The sequence below is a fragment of the Lupinus angustifolius genome, chromosome LG01 (assembly GCF_001865875.1).
Source record: "Lupinus angustifolius cultivar Tanjil chromosome LG01, LupAngTanjil_v1.0, whole genome shotgun sequence".
NCBI classification, from domain to species: Eukaryota; Viridiplantae; Streptophyta; class Magnoliopsida; order Fabales; family Fabaceae; genus Lupinus; species Lupinus angustifolius.
Window position 1 is genome coordinate 11881569 of NC_032009.1, and position 17507 is coordinate 11899075.

The following is a 17507-nucleotide window of genomic DNA, read 5'->3' on the forward strand; positions in this document are numbered from 1 at the left end:
ATGCACTACCGGGCATGTCAACCCAATTTCCTATCGTTTGTAATGTGTATTCTACATATAAAAGTGATTTTTTATCTAATTAATTAAAATTTATTGCATTGGTCACAATGTATATCCATTAAATTAAAAAATAGGAATGCATGAAATATATTGCATTGGTCACAATGTATGCAATTGAGTAAAGAGTATGTGAATATTTGACATTTAAAACATCCAGACTACACGTTACAAATAATATGAAAGCGGGTTGACAGACACAGTAGTACCTGTCAACACGCTAGAAAATAAAATTAAGTGAAGATATCAAGACTCTATTCTTGATGAACACAATTGTATATGCATCCTTTCTTTAAGATTGAACAATTAGCTCAAACAAATATATATTCAACTACAAATTACAATATATAATACAACTTAACATGTAGAATACACATTACAAACAATAGGAATGCAGTAAAGAAAAATCTAGAAATTTAAACAAGTCATTAAACAAATCAGATGAATATAAATCAAAGGTAATTATTTTGATTATATTTATGATTCAACTCAATTATATATATCTATACTATTAATGAAGGTAAAACACAAAATAACCATCCATCATGGTGTAATTTGTGTTTTCCTATTTTGCCCCCAATATCTTTTTATTTCTACCAAAAAAACCATATAATATTATTTTCTTATTTTATCCTTATTATCTTCTTATTTTAAAAGTGTATTAAAAAAATTGAATATTAGACCAATTGAATAAATTCAACCGTAAATTTAGCGCAAAAAATTATATTTGAATTTTATAAAATAGAAACTATACATTACAAAGATAGGAAAGCGGGTTAACATGCACGAGAGTGCATGTCAACACGTTAGTATATATAATAATATAAATATAATATATATCTAAATTAAAATTTTAATACAATTTTATTACGAAAAATATATATTTACTATTAGTATAAGCGTTTTATAAATTATCATTATATTACTATTATTTATATTTATGATAATGACTTTTCAAAAGAATAATATAAATAAATTGGAGATGATATACTAATTATATATATATATATATATAAATGTTTAGATCAACATTATTTATATATATATATATATAAACATGATTCGGCCACATTAATATATAAACATGGACTGGTTGATTTTGTTGGAAGGTCATAAATTTTAATTAAATCTATTTTGAACTCGAAAAATAAACCAAACTCGAAATTCATTCAAACTGAGCTGAGTCATATTCGCGAGGTTTTGACGTAATTAACCCCAACTAGGTGTGCCTCTTCCCTCGCCCCTCTTGTTCGATCTCCTCTTCCTCGCTTCTCTCTTCCAACAGGTATCAACACTCCTTTTCCTTTTCCCTTAACATTCATTCTCGTGCTAAATCTCATTCGTAGAATTCGTATTTTATTTCATTGTGCTTTGTTGAGTTCACTCCCCAATTGCTTAAAACTATTTTATTATTTGTTCTTAATTGATTGTTTTAAATCTTATATCCATTTCATCATTGTAATTGTGAATCGTGAGTTTATTTTCAGAGATTTTACGAAATCAGAACGAAAACCCCTGTTACGTTATGAATTGCAGCGTATACTATAGACCCATACTGCACTGAACAGAGATCTGGTTAATGTTATGAGATTGTCCGATACCTTTGTGAAATTTTGTCATTGTTCAATGTCACACCCTTGTGTTTTTCACTCTGGCATTGTTTCCACTTTAATATTTCAAGTGAGGTTCTTTGATAATGTGAATCTGTGATTAATTAGGGTTAAGGCCCCTAGGCACCATTTGTTTAAGTTTTTTTGTAAAAAAGTGATTGTTTTGTATAAAAATCACTTCTGGCAGTTGCATGTTTGTTGATTTGGAGTTAAAAAAAACTACAAAAAAGTTTAAATTCAACTTTTTTGAGAAGCTATTTTGCAGTGGTTTGAAAAAAGCACTTTTATTTAAGCCTAACTAAATGTGCCTGTAATCTTTGCCTATTACCTTGGAATACGTAGAGAAAATCTATCTTCAGTTTCTCTTTTGCTACTCTTGGTTGTTGGTGATGTTTTCTTCATGTTCATGTTTTGGTGTAACTTGGAGTGCATTTGACTGTAACTCCGAAGGAACAATGCCGTGTTCATTACAATTTTCAGACTAAGTCAATGACGCTGATGGTTAAATGAGGCTGCCTGAAATCATTTAGAGCAATCTTAGTGTATTATTCTGCCTTTTCTGGTGTTCAACATGTGCACGCATTGACTCTCAAATACACTTCACCTCACCTCTATCAATAGTTTGTCTATAGACATGATTTATAATAAAATATTGTGGTGTTATTTGATCCATATAGCGATGCTCGTCTAGTTGAAAAGCATGATTATTGTTGTTTGGATAAATCTATATCTATGCTATGATAGAAAAATTGGAGCTTGACAGCAAATGCAATGTGACCCCTTGGAAGACGTCTAGCATTTTTTTTGCATCTTAGCGAATAACTTTTAATCTTGATTTCGTATTTCTGATTTGAAGTTTTGCTCCTTGTTTCCCCTTAGTTTTTCCGCCTCATTATATGGATTGGCAAGGCCAAAAGCTAGCAGAGCAGCTGATGCAGATACTGCTGCTTGCATTCGCTGTTATTGCATTTGCAACTGGATATGTTCTGGCTTCTTTCCAATTGATGATCCTCACATATGCTGGTGGTGTGGTTCTCACCACACTGGTGACTGTCCCTAATTGGCCCTTCTTCAACCGCCATCCCCTTAAGTGGCTAGATCTGAGTGAGGCAGAAAAGCACCCAAAACCACAGCCTGTGGTGAATGTAACTTCAAAGAAGAAATCTATCAAGAAGTAGGCTCTATGTTTAAAGTTGATGCTTTAACAGTAATTTGAATTACCTTACTTTTCTCCTTCAATGGATATTATAGTGTACTTCAGTTCTTAGACTACAACCACATACTTTTTGAGGTTTAGATATTGCTTGTCTTGGTTAGCCATTTACCTTCCATGTTTTATAGTTTGATCTCCTTTAGATATTTTGCGGTGGTAAAGTTGTGTACATTTGCACTCACAGACCCCACTAGGTGGGAGCTTCGTGCACCGGGTCACCTTTTTTTTTATAAAGATGAGGTTTTTGTGTGCAATTTCATTCATTCTCGTGACATGGTAGCCAAATGATTTCATCAGCCATTTAGAATATAACCTATAGAGAGTCATGAATTAATTTGTTGCTTTTCAGACTTTGGATAGATAAAATGCCTAGATACTTTATTAATGGTTATTCTAGTATTATGGATTTCAGTCTTTTTTGTTTTCGAAAAAAACAGCTAAATCCATTACTATGGCATGTTCCCTCTTACTATTGTCATTAGTTATGGATTTTCAAGAAATTGGTTACTTTATCTTAAGCTGAAAGATTTTGTAGCCCTTCAGATGCAGTTTAAACTGAGAATCTTATTTTTGGTAGTCTTGGTTTGGTTGGTGGTCATAGATTAATGTTTTTCTGTCACTCTTGTTTTTTTTACTGTAACTCAAAATGAACAATGCAATGTTCATTAATATTGAATCAGTGACACTGATGGCACTATGTGGCTGCCTGAAATCATTTAGAATGATATCAATGTACAAATTTGCCTCTTATGGGTTGACTTTTGAACAACATTTCATCTTCTATTGAATACTTAATTCTGCTATTTGGCTTTTAATTCTAATGCTTGATTACCTTATAAGCTAGTTCTGCACAAATGCCACTGACTGCTAAGTGCTAATGACATCTAGCACTCAACAGAAATATAGTGTGTAACTGTGTATTGCAAAGACTGAAATTAGAAAATAGTTTTAGAATGAACAAGGTCAAGAAGCTAAAATTAAAAAAAAAATTCTGTAGATAATTATTTGTGTAGATAATTATTTGTGTGGCAATAACATTGAGATAATTATACCAGTATTATTAAATGTAATATCTATATACACTATCATTATAAAGATTTATACAACTATTACATCATGTAATATTCATTTGGATTACATTTTTTAAAGAGTCAATCATGTAATATTCATTTGGATTATATTTTTTTGAAGTGTCAATGATAGTTAAATATGAATGGTATATGATATAATGACAATATATAAAATTTATACATTAATGATGCTTATATTTTTTCTCTAAAACTTTACTATGAGTTTAATATGTACAAACTAACACTCTAGCACTCAACAAAAAGATAGTGTGTAACTCTGTATTGCAAAGACTGAAATTAGAACATGGCTTTTGTTAGGATATACAATGTCTAAAAGCTAAAATTACAAAATTTATTCTTTAGATAATTATTTGTGTGGCAATAAGATTGAGATAATTATACAACTATTATTAAACTTTTACTATAAGTTTAATATGTAAGCACTAACAAGATGCAGAAGTTTCATGGCATTTGATTGTCACTACAGTTTTATTCACATTACAATAAGTTTATAATTTTTTAACTTCATCTTCTCTCATCAATTAATAATAATCCAATCATTGACCATTACATCTTAGTTACGATTCAAGAATCAAACTACTCCATTCCCCATTACTTATTTTTCTCACTCTTACTACTTATCAAAACCCATTACTTTTCTACTCCAAATCTAACACCAATAACACCAATTCAAAATCATGTTCTTCAATTTTGTTGTTTATGGATCTCGGGACAATACTTTTAAATGAAAATACAAGAACGATGTACATATTTAATCATTATTGACATTTCAAGAAAGGTAATCCAAATGAATGGTGGAGGTACATATGCATAAATCCTTATACTATCATTGTATAGATTTTACATTTAAAGGTGAAACTGAAAGATTATGAATTTATGGTAACGTGATTGATGAGAATGAAAGCGCATCCACAATTAAATGTCATGGTACTTATATCCCTTAGAAGTGGAGATACCTGTAAAACAATCTCTTTAAGAATATCGCATACAAAAACTTCAAAGAATATGAATAAGAAATATCTTTTTTTCTCTCTCACTATGCTAGCAGTTTTGTAAGGTCTGAATTAAATGATTAATTAAAACTGATTTTTATTTAAAACAAACTATATTTTTTATTTAAGAATTGGAAAGGAATAAAGTTAGTTCCAGAACATTTTAAAATATGTTTTATAATAAAAATATTTGTATAAAGTCGGAAAAAAGAAGGTATGCACCAAAAAAAAACATGTAAAGAAGTATTTAGAGAATCCTCATATGGAAATAATACTTCAAAATTAAAAGGACATCCTTTTCAATTTTTTGTCATTTTTAAATTTTTTGTATCCTTTTTAATATTTCTTGTAAAAAATAGGCGACAAAATTAAGTGTTTAAAGTTGTTCCTCTTTACTTATTGTTACATAGAAAGTAAGCAACCTTAAGTTAGGGATGACAATGAAAACTGAACTTGTAGGTTTAACCCGAATTTAACGGATTAAACCCGTTGTCACTAGGTTCAGGTTAAACCCACGAGTTCATCTATCAAACATCTCATTCATCTTTTGTTTCTCTTTCTCATAAATCTTGATGCTGTCAACCTCAACCTTGTTCAACGTCACAAGCTCAAACAACTGTAGATTCTTTACAAATACTTTGAAACCCACATGCTCAACCATAGCCATGAAGAACACTGATGTAGTAAATGGCAACAACTATTAGATTACTCAACTTATCCTTGAGTGATGTAATACTACAACAATTGATATTGTTAATTTTAACCCTACCGAGTTCAGGTTCGGATAAGCATAAACCCGACCTCGATCTGCCTCGTTGCCATTACTACTTGAGGTTTGAATGCTATTATGGTAAGTAACTTGTGAAGAAATGAATGCCAATTTTATTGTGAAATAACTAGAGACAACACCAATTATAATATGTTTGGAACCCAAAAACAAAAAATAACCAAGATTGCAGACCGGATCTCAGAGACATAAAATTAAAAACGAGAACACATGGAGGGATGCTTCCGGGTCTCGAGGCAAAAATTACAATGAGAACACATGAAATGGTACTAGCGAATCTCGGGACAAAAATTAAAATGAGAATATAGGTAGGGGTAATGTGGGATCCTATAAACAAAAATTAAATCAAAAATACATGTCGGGGTACTAGTGGATTTCATGACAATAACTAAAATTGAGAACTCATGGAGGGGTATTTATGGATCTCGGGACAATACTTCTAAATGAAAATGCAAGAACGAGTTCTACCGGATATCAAGACAAAAATTAAGACAAGAATGCAAAGAAGGGTATTCATGAATCTCACGACAAAAAATAAAATGAGAACATATAGAGGTGTCCTGTTAGATCTTGGAGACAAAACTTAACAAACAACTTATGCTTGAAAGGACGTTCTGACGTTTGAGTCTATCAACATTTTAGCATTTATGTTTGACAATGCAATTTTTTAAAGAATATTCTATCGACTAGTCCAACAACGTCATAATTTTTAGCATATGAGTCCAACAATGTCTTTTTTAAAGAACATTGCTGACATTTGAGTCCAACAACGTCATAACATTTCGAAGTTTGAGTCAGATGTGATTTTTGAGAAAAACATTTTGGCATTTGACTCTCACAATCTCTTTTTTAAGAATGTTTTGGTGTCTAAATCCAATAATATCATAACATTTCGGCGTCTGAGTCCGATAATATCTTTTTTAAAAGAACGTTCTGACATTTGAGTCCAACGACATCATAATATTTTGACGTCTGATGAGTTCAACAATACTTTTTATAAAAAACATTCTGTTGTTTTTTTTAGAAATAAAGAAGTACTAGTAACAACATAGGTGCACATGCAAGATTAAAAGTAGGAAATATAGAGCTTACCTTGGTCTAGGTTAAAGATGCTTTTGAGATGAGAGAACCAACAGACATTTCAATGTAAGTCACACTACTCGGATGCAATAAATCTGATTTTTGACTTTAGCTGAAGAGTGTAGATACATGCAATGATTGGGCGTTTATATCTTAGTTTAAATTTTATTTTTGCATTTCAAACGTCTAAGACTTAATGATGGATAGAGCATAATAGGTTGCATGCATTCATCTAGCCATTGTGCGAGAATCAATACCGATACCAACTTATAACAAAAATGGAGACTTCCGCGGGTTGGTTTCTTGAACTTTCTCGGATCTGAAATTTCATATAGATCTCCAACTTCCGCGGGTTGGAATCTCCAACATTCGTGGATCTAAATCTCCAATATCCTCGGAGCAAAAGTCAGAACAATGAACTCTACTTCTTACATTCCATGGAGCTTCCTCACCGAAAACGTCTCCATACCAACAAGTCAGTGTATCCCAACGGTTCCTTCAAAAACATCGTTTGCCCAAGCAGTAAAAAATTCTTGTGCTATTGCAGTCTCACAACTTCCTCAACCTTGTATCAAATGTGATGCAATAACTATCAAAATACCTGAGGAAGATTACTAGGAAGGGATTCAAAGATGTAAGAATCACCTTCATGGTAGGATAATTTTTTCAAAAGGAGACACTCCTATCAAATTTATAGATCTAAAGGCCAAGCTATCTGTGTTATGGAAATCTATAGGCAAATGGAACATGGTGTCTCTTGGAAGAGGTTTTTATGAGTTCTCATTCTTCTCTATGGGTGATATGAGAAATTTTTGTTCTATTGGAGCATGGAACCTAAAACCTGGGTTTCTAAGAGTTTTCCTACGGACACCAGATTTTAACCCTTTGGTGCAAAAAATGTCACATTCTCAGTGTTGGGTAAAGATAATGGGTCTACCACAAGAATACTGGAGTCCTAGAATTATTTTCTCCATTGCAGGAGGCATAGGCACACCAATATCTCTTGATGAGGCTACAAACAACAGAACTTTTGGCCACTTTGCAAAGGTATTGGTAGACATTAAGCTCAAGGCCAAGTTGCCAGACCAGATACTAGTGGAAAGAGAGGGATTTGCTTTCTTTGTCTCAATTGAGTATGAAAATCTTCCCGATTTCTGCAATGGATGCCAATCCATTGGACATGTTCTATCTAATTGCAGAAGGACATCAAAACAGGTGGTCAGAGGGGAAAACACAAATGCCCTGCTAAAAAAATCTCAGCCAGTTGACAAGGTCTCAGAGAAGGTAAATGACTTGGTTATAGAGCTTGAAATTAACAAACTTGATAGCAATAAGATAGATCATCTAGAAAGAGTAATGTCCACTCCAACACCTTGCATACAGTTGGTAGCGCAGGAAAATCTTCCTGAGGTTGAGGCGGAGGTGGAGGAGACTCTAGTTGAAACTCATGGTAATAATGTGGATAACATAAATAGAGACAACATTGTTATACACTCTACTATAGAAATTGAAAACCAAACTTTGGTAAGGGATATGCAAATTGTTGGTAGATTATGGGCAGAGGAAGAGCCGGAAGATGAAATTGAGGAAGAAGATGCTTACACTCCTGTGTTGTCTAAGTCACAAAAGAAAAAAAAATGAAAAAACGGGGTACTTTTGATAGGGTGCATTTTACCCGAAGGGGTGGATATCTTAATAATGCTCAATGAAGGTTCTCTACTGGAATTATAGAGGGTTTGGAAGCCTTAAAACGAGGCTTGTTTTGAAATCAATGTGTTGTGCTAATAAGCCTGAAAACGGAGGTAGTACACTTTTCTTTCTGGTCTAAGTTGAATCTCAACTTGTTTGTGACTAATAACAGAGGCTCTTTGCAGCCCAACCTTTGGGGTTTATGTGACAAAAGTCTAAATCCTACTATAATAGCCTCATCCAATCAACAAATCTCAATATCAATAAACATCAATAATCAAACTTTATTTTGTCGTGCTGTGTATGCTAGCACCCTATCCTTAAATAGAAGAGTGCTTTGGACTAAGATCTCTGAGCTTATAAGGAATAATGTTGGCCCTTGGTGTTGCATTTGTGATTTTAATGTAGTAAGGGGTGCTAATGAATGCAAGGGGCCAGGCTGCCAAACAGAATTCCCATGGAGGAATTCATCTCTTTCTCTGACAATGCAAACTTGACTCATTTAGTGACTAGTGGGGCTGAATTCACTTGGTTTAACAAAAGAAGGGGATATGCTCTGACCAAAAAAAGATTGGACAGAAGTGTGCAATGATGTCTAGTTTTCTGCATGGAATCAAGTATCTTGTTGCTCTTTGCCCAGAATTCTTTCTAATCATCATCCAATTCTTCTCTACTCATCCTTATCTGTGGCAACTAAAATTTGTCCATTCAGATTCCATAAAATGTGGCTGAATCATGTTGATTGTAGAAGGGTTATAGCTGATTCTTGGAGAGTTGAGATTTATGGATGTCCTATGTTCATCTTATCTCAGAAACTCAAAAGGCTCAAACCAATATTAAGAGCTTGGAATGTTGATGTGTTTGGTAACATCCACCAGAGAGTGAAATCTGCTATCAATGAGTTGGATTCTATTCAGGCAAGTATAAATGACTATGGCCCTAATCAGGAGTTGCTTGATCATGAAGTTTCTGCTCAAATTAATTTGTTACAAGCCCTTGTTATGGAAGAGGATTTCTGGAAGGAAAAATCCAGACTCAATTGGCAGATAAATGGTGATAGAAACACTAGCTTCTTCCACAAGATAACTAAGATAAGGCAAACTACCAAATCAATGTCTCTAATCAAAGATGGAGAGGTCATCCTTACAAGCCAAGATGAGATTGCTAATCATGCCCTTAGATACTTCAAGGATTTGTTTGCTTCATCTAACAACTCTTCTCCCAATAATCTGATTCAACAAGTAATTCCCAATCTTGTCACTGAGGAGGAGAATACCCTTTTAACTAAGGTCCCTGATCAAAATGAAATTAAGCATGCAGTTTTATCCATGAATGGAGATGGTGCTCCTGGTCCTGATGGTTATGGTGGATGTTTTTACCAAAATTTCCGGGACATTGTGGGACAGGATGTGTGTAATTCTATCATCCAGTGTTTCTCTCAAGGTTGGTTGATGCTAAACTTAAACTCAAACATTGTAGTGCTTATTCCTAAATCATCAAATGCGGATAGAATTGAGGATTTCAGGCCAATTGCTCTTGCCAATTTCCAATTCAAAATTATCACAAAAGTCTTAGCTGATAGGCTTGCTCTAATAGCTTCTTGAATTATTTCTCCTCAGCAAAGAGGCTTCATCAAAGAAAGATACATTCATGACTGTATCTGTACTTCTTCAGAAGGTATTAATCTCTTGGATCACAAGACTTTTGGGGGCAATATAGCCATTAAGCTAGACATCAAAAAAGCTTTTGACACAATGGATTGGAACTTCCTGCTTGATACTCTTAAAGCTTTTGGATCAATGCTAAGTTTATCAATTGGATTGGCACAATTCTGAAATCAGCTAAACTCTCAATAAATGTGAATGGTATCAATGTTGGTTTCTTCAATTACTTAAGAGGGGTAAGGCAAGGGAACCCCCTATCTCCCCTCCTCTTTTGTCTAGCTGAAGATGTGCTTAGTAGAGGAATAACCAAGCTTGTCTGTGAGAATTTAATCAGCACTATCTCTGGCCCTAGGAATCTGATCACTCCTAGTCATGTTTTGTATGCTGATGACATTCTAATATTTTGCAAAGGTATTAAAAGACAGTTGATTGCCCTCAATCATTTAATTTGGGAATATGCTGAAGCCTCAGGTCAACACATCAACCATAGAAAATGCAAGTTCTACACAACATCAACATCTAGGAAGATTGAAAGATTAACTTCTTATCTGGGCTTCAATGTTGGCCAGCTTCCTTTCAGCTACTTAGGAGTCCCTTTATTCAAGGGTAAACCTAAAAGAATACATCTTCAGCCTATTGTTGACAGAATTATTAGCAAACTTGCCACTTGGAAATGGCATTCTCTTTCAATTATGGGCATGGTTGAGTTGGTTAAATCTGTGGTTCAGAGTAAGATGTTATACAGCTTCCAAATATATGTGTGGCCTGCCAGTTTGCTCAAAAATCTAGACTCTTGTATTAGAAATTTTATCTGGTCTGGTGACACAAATAAGAGGAAGTTGGTCACTGTGGCATAGTCTAAGTTATGCACTCCTTTCAGCATTGGTGGCTTGGGCATCAGATCAATTAAGAAACTGAATCAAGCTGCTCTCATAAAACTTGCTTGGGAGATGTGGAGTTCTGAGCAGGATTGGGCAGTTTTCTTCAGAAGTAGATTTGGCAAAACAATATTTCCTACAAATAGATACTACAAATCTTCTATCTGGCCTGGAATTCGCACTAACTGGCTCATTGCTATTTCTAATTCTATATGGAGTTTAGGCAATGGGCAAAGAATAAATTTCTGGATTGATAACTGGCTAGGAACACCTTTGGTTGATTACCTATGCATTCCAACTGAGTTTCATTATAGCCTTATGGCTTCTGTGGCTGATTTCATCCAAGATGATAAGTGGATTGTTTCTAAAATTTTGTTTGACAAATTTCTTTTGCTTTATGAAAAAATCTCCAACCTTAGACCTTCTCAACAGGTTGACAAAGCTTGCTGGAAACACTCAGTTGATGGTATACTTTCATTAAAAGAGGGCTTCAACTTTGTAAACCCAACAACAAATATCCTCAACTGGTGCAAAAGTATTTGGTCTGCTGCAATTCCTCCTTCAAAATAATTTCTAGCTTGGAGGTTAGCTCATGATAGGATGCCAACAAATGATAATCTTCAAATCAGAGGTTGCAATATGGTGTCAATTTGCAGTTTGTGCACAAAATCTTTAAAGATTTGTGATCATCTTTTTCTTCTTTGCCCTTTTGCTGATGGTCTGTGGAATTGGCTTAGTTTGATTTTCTCCATTTCATTGGACAAATATTCAATCCTAAACATTCTAAAGGCGTGTAAAGGAAATTGGAGTCCTCAGGTTAAGGATCTCATGGCAGCAGGCATAATTCACACTATCAACTGCATTTGGTTTTGCAGAAACTCTTGCAGATTTGAAAACAAAAAAATCACAACCTGCCAAGCAATTAATAGAATTAAGATGGCAATATCCCTTTCTGGAAACACATCCAAATTCTCTGCCACCCCAAATCAGCAGGAATTATGCATCCTAAAATCTCTGAATATAAAAATCAATTACAACATCTCTCCTAAAATAGTTGAGGTGATATGGCATGCTCCTCAGATAGGGAAAGTGAAAATCAACTCAGATGGAGCGGCTCAAGGTTCTCCAGGGCATGCGGGTGGTGGTGCTATATTCAGAGATCACAATGGAGACTTCTTAGCTTGCTTTGCTACATATTTTGACATTCAGGACTCCATTTATGCTGAATTTAACACAACATTGTTGTCAATTGAGTTTGCTTATATGAAGGGCTGGAAATTGGTGTGGTTGGAATGTGACTCTGCTATTGTCATCCAGATTTTCAAAGGCAACTACAGTGTTCCTTGGAAACTAAGAAACAAATGGTTTTATTGTCAAAGGCTTATGGAAACAATGAATTGCACTTACACTCACATATTTATGGAAGGAAATACTTATGCGAATAAACTTGCTAACTACGCAATTGCCACTAGAATTTTTACCTCTTGGAATATTTTGCCAAATTTTATTCTTAATGATTTTCATAGGAATCAGTTTGGTCTTCCTAATTATAGATTCCAATCAATGTAAGCACTCTTCTATTTAGTCTTAATATATTGGTGGGATGCTCTGCCCCTTTGCTTAAAAAAAAATGCAATGATTGACCATATATTTTCCATATATAGAACCTGTTGCAAAAATATTAGACTCTCATGGATGGCCTATACCCATCGTGAAGATAGTTGACCAAGTGGCTAAGGTGATTATATAGCTATAATAGGAGGTCATGGAGTGGATGGCTTAAAGCTTTGAATAACTATGAAAATGAAAATTGAAAGTGGAGTATCCACACAACCAAAGAACTCCTCTCATGAAATTTGTGGAGTAAATATTTAATATGTTTTTTACTTAATTAAAAAAATTAAAGAAAATTTGAACTCTTAAATTTTTGTAGGTACTACATATTATAATTTAGATCCAGTAATAAATTCCCCCCTACACAACAAAGTAAAATGATTTATATTACATATGAACGACACATGGGACAAATCACCATGTGAGAGAGAAGAAAGAAATCAAAGACTTTGTATACCTAACCTTGACTTATCTCAAAAAGTTCATCATCCTCCCCTTATGTGAAAAAACTAATCCTTCAATAACAAAAGACAATACATCGTCATCTCAGAATAATGGATAATTTGGTTTAAAAAATATAGATAAAGTAACTATATTTTTAGGTTGAAAATGATAAACTTCAATAATCAACATCATCCCAAAAACTAAAATATACTAATCAGTTTGCAGAACGAGAAAATGATAATGATAATAAAAAAAAGTCAATCACTGTACAATAATTCGAAATGTGCAATATAATAATATAATAATTATCATATAAAAAGAATGACTTACAAAATAATAAGCTGTTATATAAAATCACCCTCATTTTCGTTTTTTTATAAACAGGGTATCATCTCATTCTATAGATAAGAAACCAATCTCCTTTTTGGATTGCACAACTACCCTTTCAAATAAGTATCTCTGTGTAGCCTGATTTATTTGGAGATGTAGTATGACAAATAATGTACCGATTTTGTATAAATTTTTAAACTGACAATGTATATATATTATGCTAAAAAAACTAGTCATTGAATTAAAAAAAATACAAAGCCTAAGAAAAATGGTGATGTACGCATATAAAGCAACAAAAATTAGAATCTCCTTCAATTACTTGGGTAAATATTAAGCATAAATTTAATCTCAATATATTTAAATCCAAATGATAAAAATAATGGATAATTTACTTAAAAAATATAGATAAAGTAAATGTGTGTTTAAGTTGAAAATGATAATTTTTAATGAGATTTGCTAACATGAATGAACCATATTTAGAGGTTAGTAGTGTTTACCTAAAAAATATGGACAAAAATATCATTCCTTGGTACTAAACTATAATGCCAAAGTTGTTTTAGTAAATAGACTAAAATATGGTTATCCTCCCACCCATCCTCAAAGCCTAATCATTCTCTAATTTCTCTGCCTCCAAAACAAACATAAATCTCTTCACTATTCACTGAAAGTGTAAAGTGTCAAGGATAGCACTAGCAATTCTTTGCATATGTTTTGATGAATACAAGGTTACATTAAAGCTTGAAGATGGCTCAACAATCAATATGCCTTATGCTCATTTTGTCATATCTAGACTAGGACATAGTTTGAGTCAATATTCTAAGTAATCTGGGATATGTGCGGTAATAAGTGGGTATAGGTGAAGGTTAATATGCATGTTCATAACATACACTGTGGAAAATTATAGATCTATTTGTGTTAAAATATGCATATACTATAATAGTTTAGACAAAACGGTTTGTAAAATTACCTCAAGAGACTGCGATGGCTTTCGAAAATTATCCTTCAAAAGTATGAAGGTCCTACACGCGTATCCACACCGAGACCAATCTTTGTTGTATCAACACTTGATTCGCGGAGAAAAAAATCAACTCAAAACTACTATATTTCAAACAACCCAAAAATTAGGATACAAACTTTTTTCTTTGTGTGTATTGAATCACACGTGAGGTTTGGTTTATATAAAACCAAAATCTCCCTCAAACAATTTAGTGCCAATTAATCACACATTAGTTTAGCATAAAATCAAAACTTCATGAATCCATTTAATGCCAATTAATCACTCATCAATTCAACATAATTTTTTGGTTTTTGGTTCTCAAAACTGACTATCAGTTTTAAACATTTGAAATATTACAATTAAGTCACACTTAATTATATTAGTAGTAAATTAACTCATTAATTTACTAATCAAGGTTGGCATCTAGCAACACTCCTTAACGACCGGATAGAAATGAAGTAATATCTTTTACTTTAAAACCATTAGAAGACTAATATAATATTTCCTTCTATCTTTACAACTCTATGTTAACTCTAGCATATGGTATAATTGTCAAATTCTAATAAGTTAACTCGTAGTGAATGACTTAAGAAACTCATTTCTTCATTCATTCAATTTCCCTTGGTCCAGGTCTTTATTTCTATAGAGTTCAAACTCATTACCACGAGTTGATGGATTCTTTCTTGATTAGTCACTAATTCTACAAGGATTTAATTATACCCAATAATCATTCAACTAATATCATAAGGCATGTGTCCGATATCAAAATATAATAAACAACTTGTTAATTACTATGATAATCTCAAGTCTAAGGAAAATATATATTTCTTCACAAGAATATCCTATTGACAATTCAAAGGTAATATATTAACCATTAGGAGTTCTCATTTGAGTCAATTCAATGGTCATATCTCTATATGCACCATTTATATGTGTTATTTAATAAATGAGATATATTAATCATTATCTAATAAAGATCATTACACACATATTGATCTACCCGGATTAATAGTATCCTAAGCTCAAGAATCCTATGATCAAGAACGATTTGGATTAAATTATAAAAGATTTATTTCTCATTATTATAATCTCTATTATAATAATAAATCTCTAATTTTAATCAAGGATCTTTCATATTAATTATTTTGATAAATAATGAATATGATATTAAGATGATAATACATATAACTTTATTATTATAAACATGACAAATTGGTTCTTGGGCATACATTATATCCCAACATGAATTGCATAGGTTAGGTGAACCTAGGTGCTAGTCTCTTAAGCCATCTTAATTGTCATATCATATCCATGAATATCATCTAGTTAATTGTATGTTCATGCATTAATCATACATGTTATATGTGCATATTAGGCATAATATAATTACTAGAACATGTACATATGTTGTGCATAACGTATAAGAAGTTTACCTTTTGAAACATGTACTTTAATGTGTCAGTTAATCGATTAACGTGGTGACTTAATCGATTAAATCAACTGCTTTTCTATTAAATCAGTGCTTTCTGTTACTCTGTGTCATTCTGTTGCATGGTTAATCAATTAATGGGTAGCCTTAATCGATCAACAGATCTGTTATTTGTTACAACTGATTTCTGTTTTAACCGTTTAACTGTTTGCAACGAATCTAACTGCTAAAACTACTTGCTATAAATAAGAGGCAACGTTCAGAAAACCGTAACATTGCATTCTATTGTATAGGGCTGATTTTAGAGAGCATTTTACATTTCGTTTACTGTTTTTGGAAGAGAGTTGCATGTGTGAGAAGAGAGTTTTTATGCTGAATTGAGTTCTGAATTCTTGCATACTGTTTTTACATATTTCATATGCTCATTATTATCTTGCTCACATGTTCATGCATTATATAGATTGATAGAGAGATTATTTGATTTCTATTTGATTAACTCACATGATTCTTGATGGCTTGATTGATTAGTGAGTGCGTTAGTCTTTACATCTTTTCTTGTTATATTCCAAGCATTATTGTGCTTAGTATACCTTACTGTTTAATCTATTTTCGTGTATTTATGGATTAATCTCTTGGTGTCATATCACCATAGAGATTGAGGTTCTTCACCAAGGCTAGGAGGTATTGATTTGAGGACAAGAATCTTGGCTAAGACTGTTTCGTGAGAAAAGTTTTCTCAGGCAAAGGGTAGAGTCAAACCAAGAATTTAGGGGTCCTAGATTTCAAGAAAGAAGCGTCCTATGTGCTTGTAATTGAATTGGTGTGTGTATTCATACTTTAAATCAATATCGTGAAGAAGAAAATCTCCCTAGATCAGAAGGGGAGGCCTGTGTGTAGTTTGCAGTGGACCGCAAACGAACCAGGATAAAAATCCACTTGTGCACTCTTTATCTCTCTAAATCTTCTTTTAGTTTCTTGCTGTTATAAATTGAATCTATAACTAATATTTTGGATATTTGTTTACTGCCACATGCTAATTGTTTGTGCTTAAAAATATCTGTATTATCTTTGTTCAATTGTTTTTAAATAACTGTGCAATCTGTCTCTCTGGCCATTCTGTTCTGTGCATGAGTTAATCGATTAAGACTAGATGTTAATCGATTAAGACTAGATGTTAATTGATTAACTGGGTTGTTTCCAGAAATTGGGTTTTGGTTCAAGAAGCGATGATTGACAACCGCTACACCTATTCCACCCCCCGTTCTAGGTGTTCCTAGGCCACTGATACTTAGTAAGTGGTATCAGAGCTAGTACGACATGCTAGTCTCAACCGTATCTGCATGATCCTAAGGGAATTCAAATGGGTTCCACCAACCCCTTTGGTGGTGATGGCGCATGCATAAACCGCCCTCCCATATTCAGTGGCGAGGGTTACGCCTACTGGAAAGTTCGAATGAAGATTTTCATAGAGGCTATTGATTCGGATATTTGGGAATTCGTAATCAGTGGCCCTTTCGTCCCACTTCACTTAGTGGATGGCGAATCGAAAGAAAAGCCCAAAAGCTTATGGACCGATGAGGAGCGCAAGAAGGTCCAGTTCGACCTTCGCGCCAAAAACATAATTACCTCGGC

The 17507-nt window shown here is 33.2% G+C and overlaps 1 protein-coding gene and 1 long non-coding RNA gene across 3 annotated transcripts; one reads left to right on the top strand and one right to left on the bottom strand.

The window, feature by feature from the left end:
- Window positions 1183–2987, top strand: LOC109349615 (probable signal peptidase complex subunit 1). Of its 2 annotated transcripts, none has more exons than XR_002108005.1 (2): window positions 1183–1342; window positions 2547–2965. XR_002108005.1 is itself a non-coding variant. In XM_019590499.1 (2 exons), exon 2 carries the CDS (start codon window positions 2564–2566, stop codon window positions 2843–2845), a length of 282 nt encoding a protein of 93 aa, XP_019446044.1. In that variant the 5' UTR covers window positions 1197–1342; the 3' UTR covers window positions 2846–2987. The 2 variants fall into 2 exon arrangements, 1 of the variants encoding a protein (XP_019446044.1); XM_019590499.1 differs by having other exon boundaries at window positions 1197–1342; window positions 2564–2987.
- Window positions 1510–2539, bottom strand: LOC109349628. The gene is made up of 2 exons (XR_002108008.1): window positions 2302–2539; window positions 1510–2255 (listed from the first exon to the last, which is right to left on the bottom strand). It is a non-coding gene; the product is annotated as an uncharacterized LOC109349628 (long non-coding RNA).

Bases quoted from the DNA above. Each gene is read 5' to 3' on its own strand.
- LOC109349615 (XM_019590499.1), top strand. From the start codon at position 2,564: ATGGATTGGCAAGGCCAAAAGCTAGCAGAGCAGCTGATGCAGATACTG.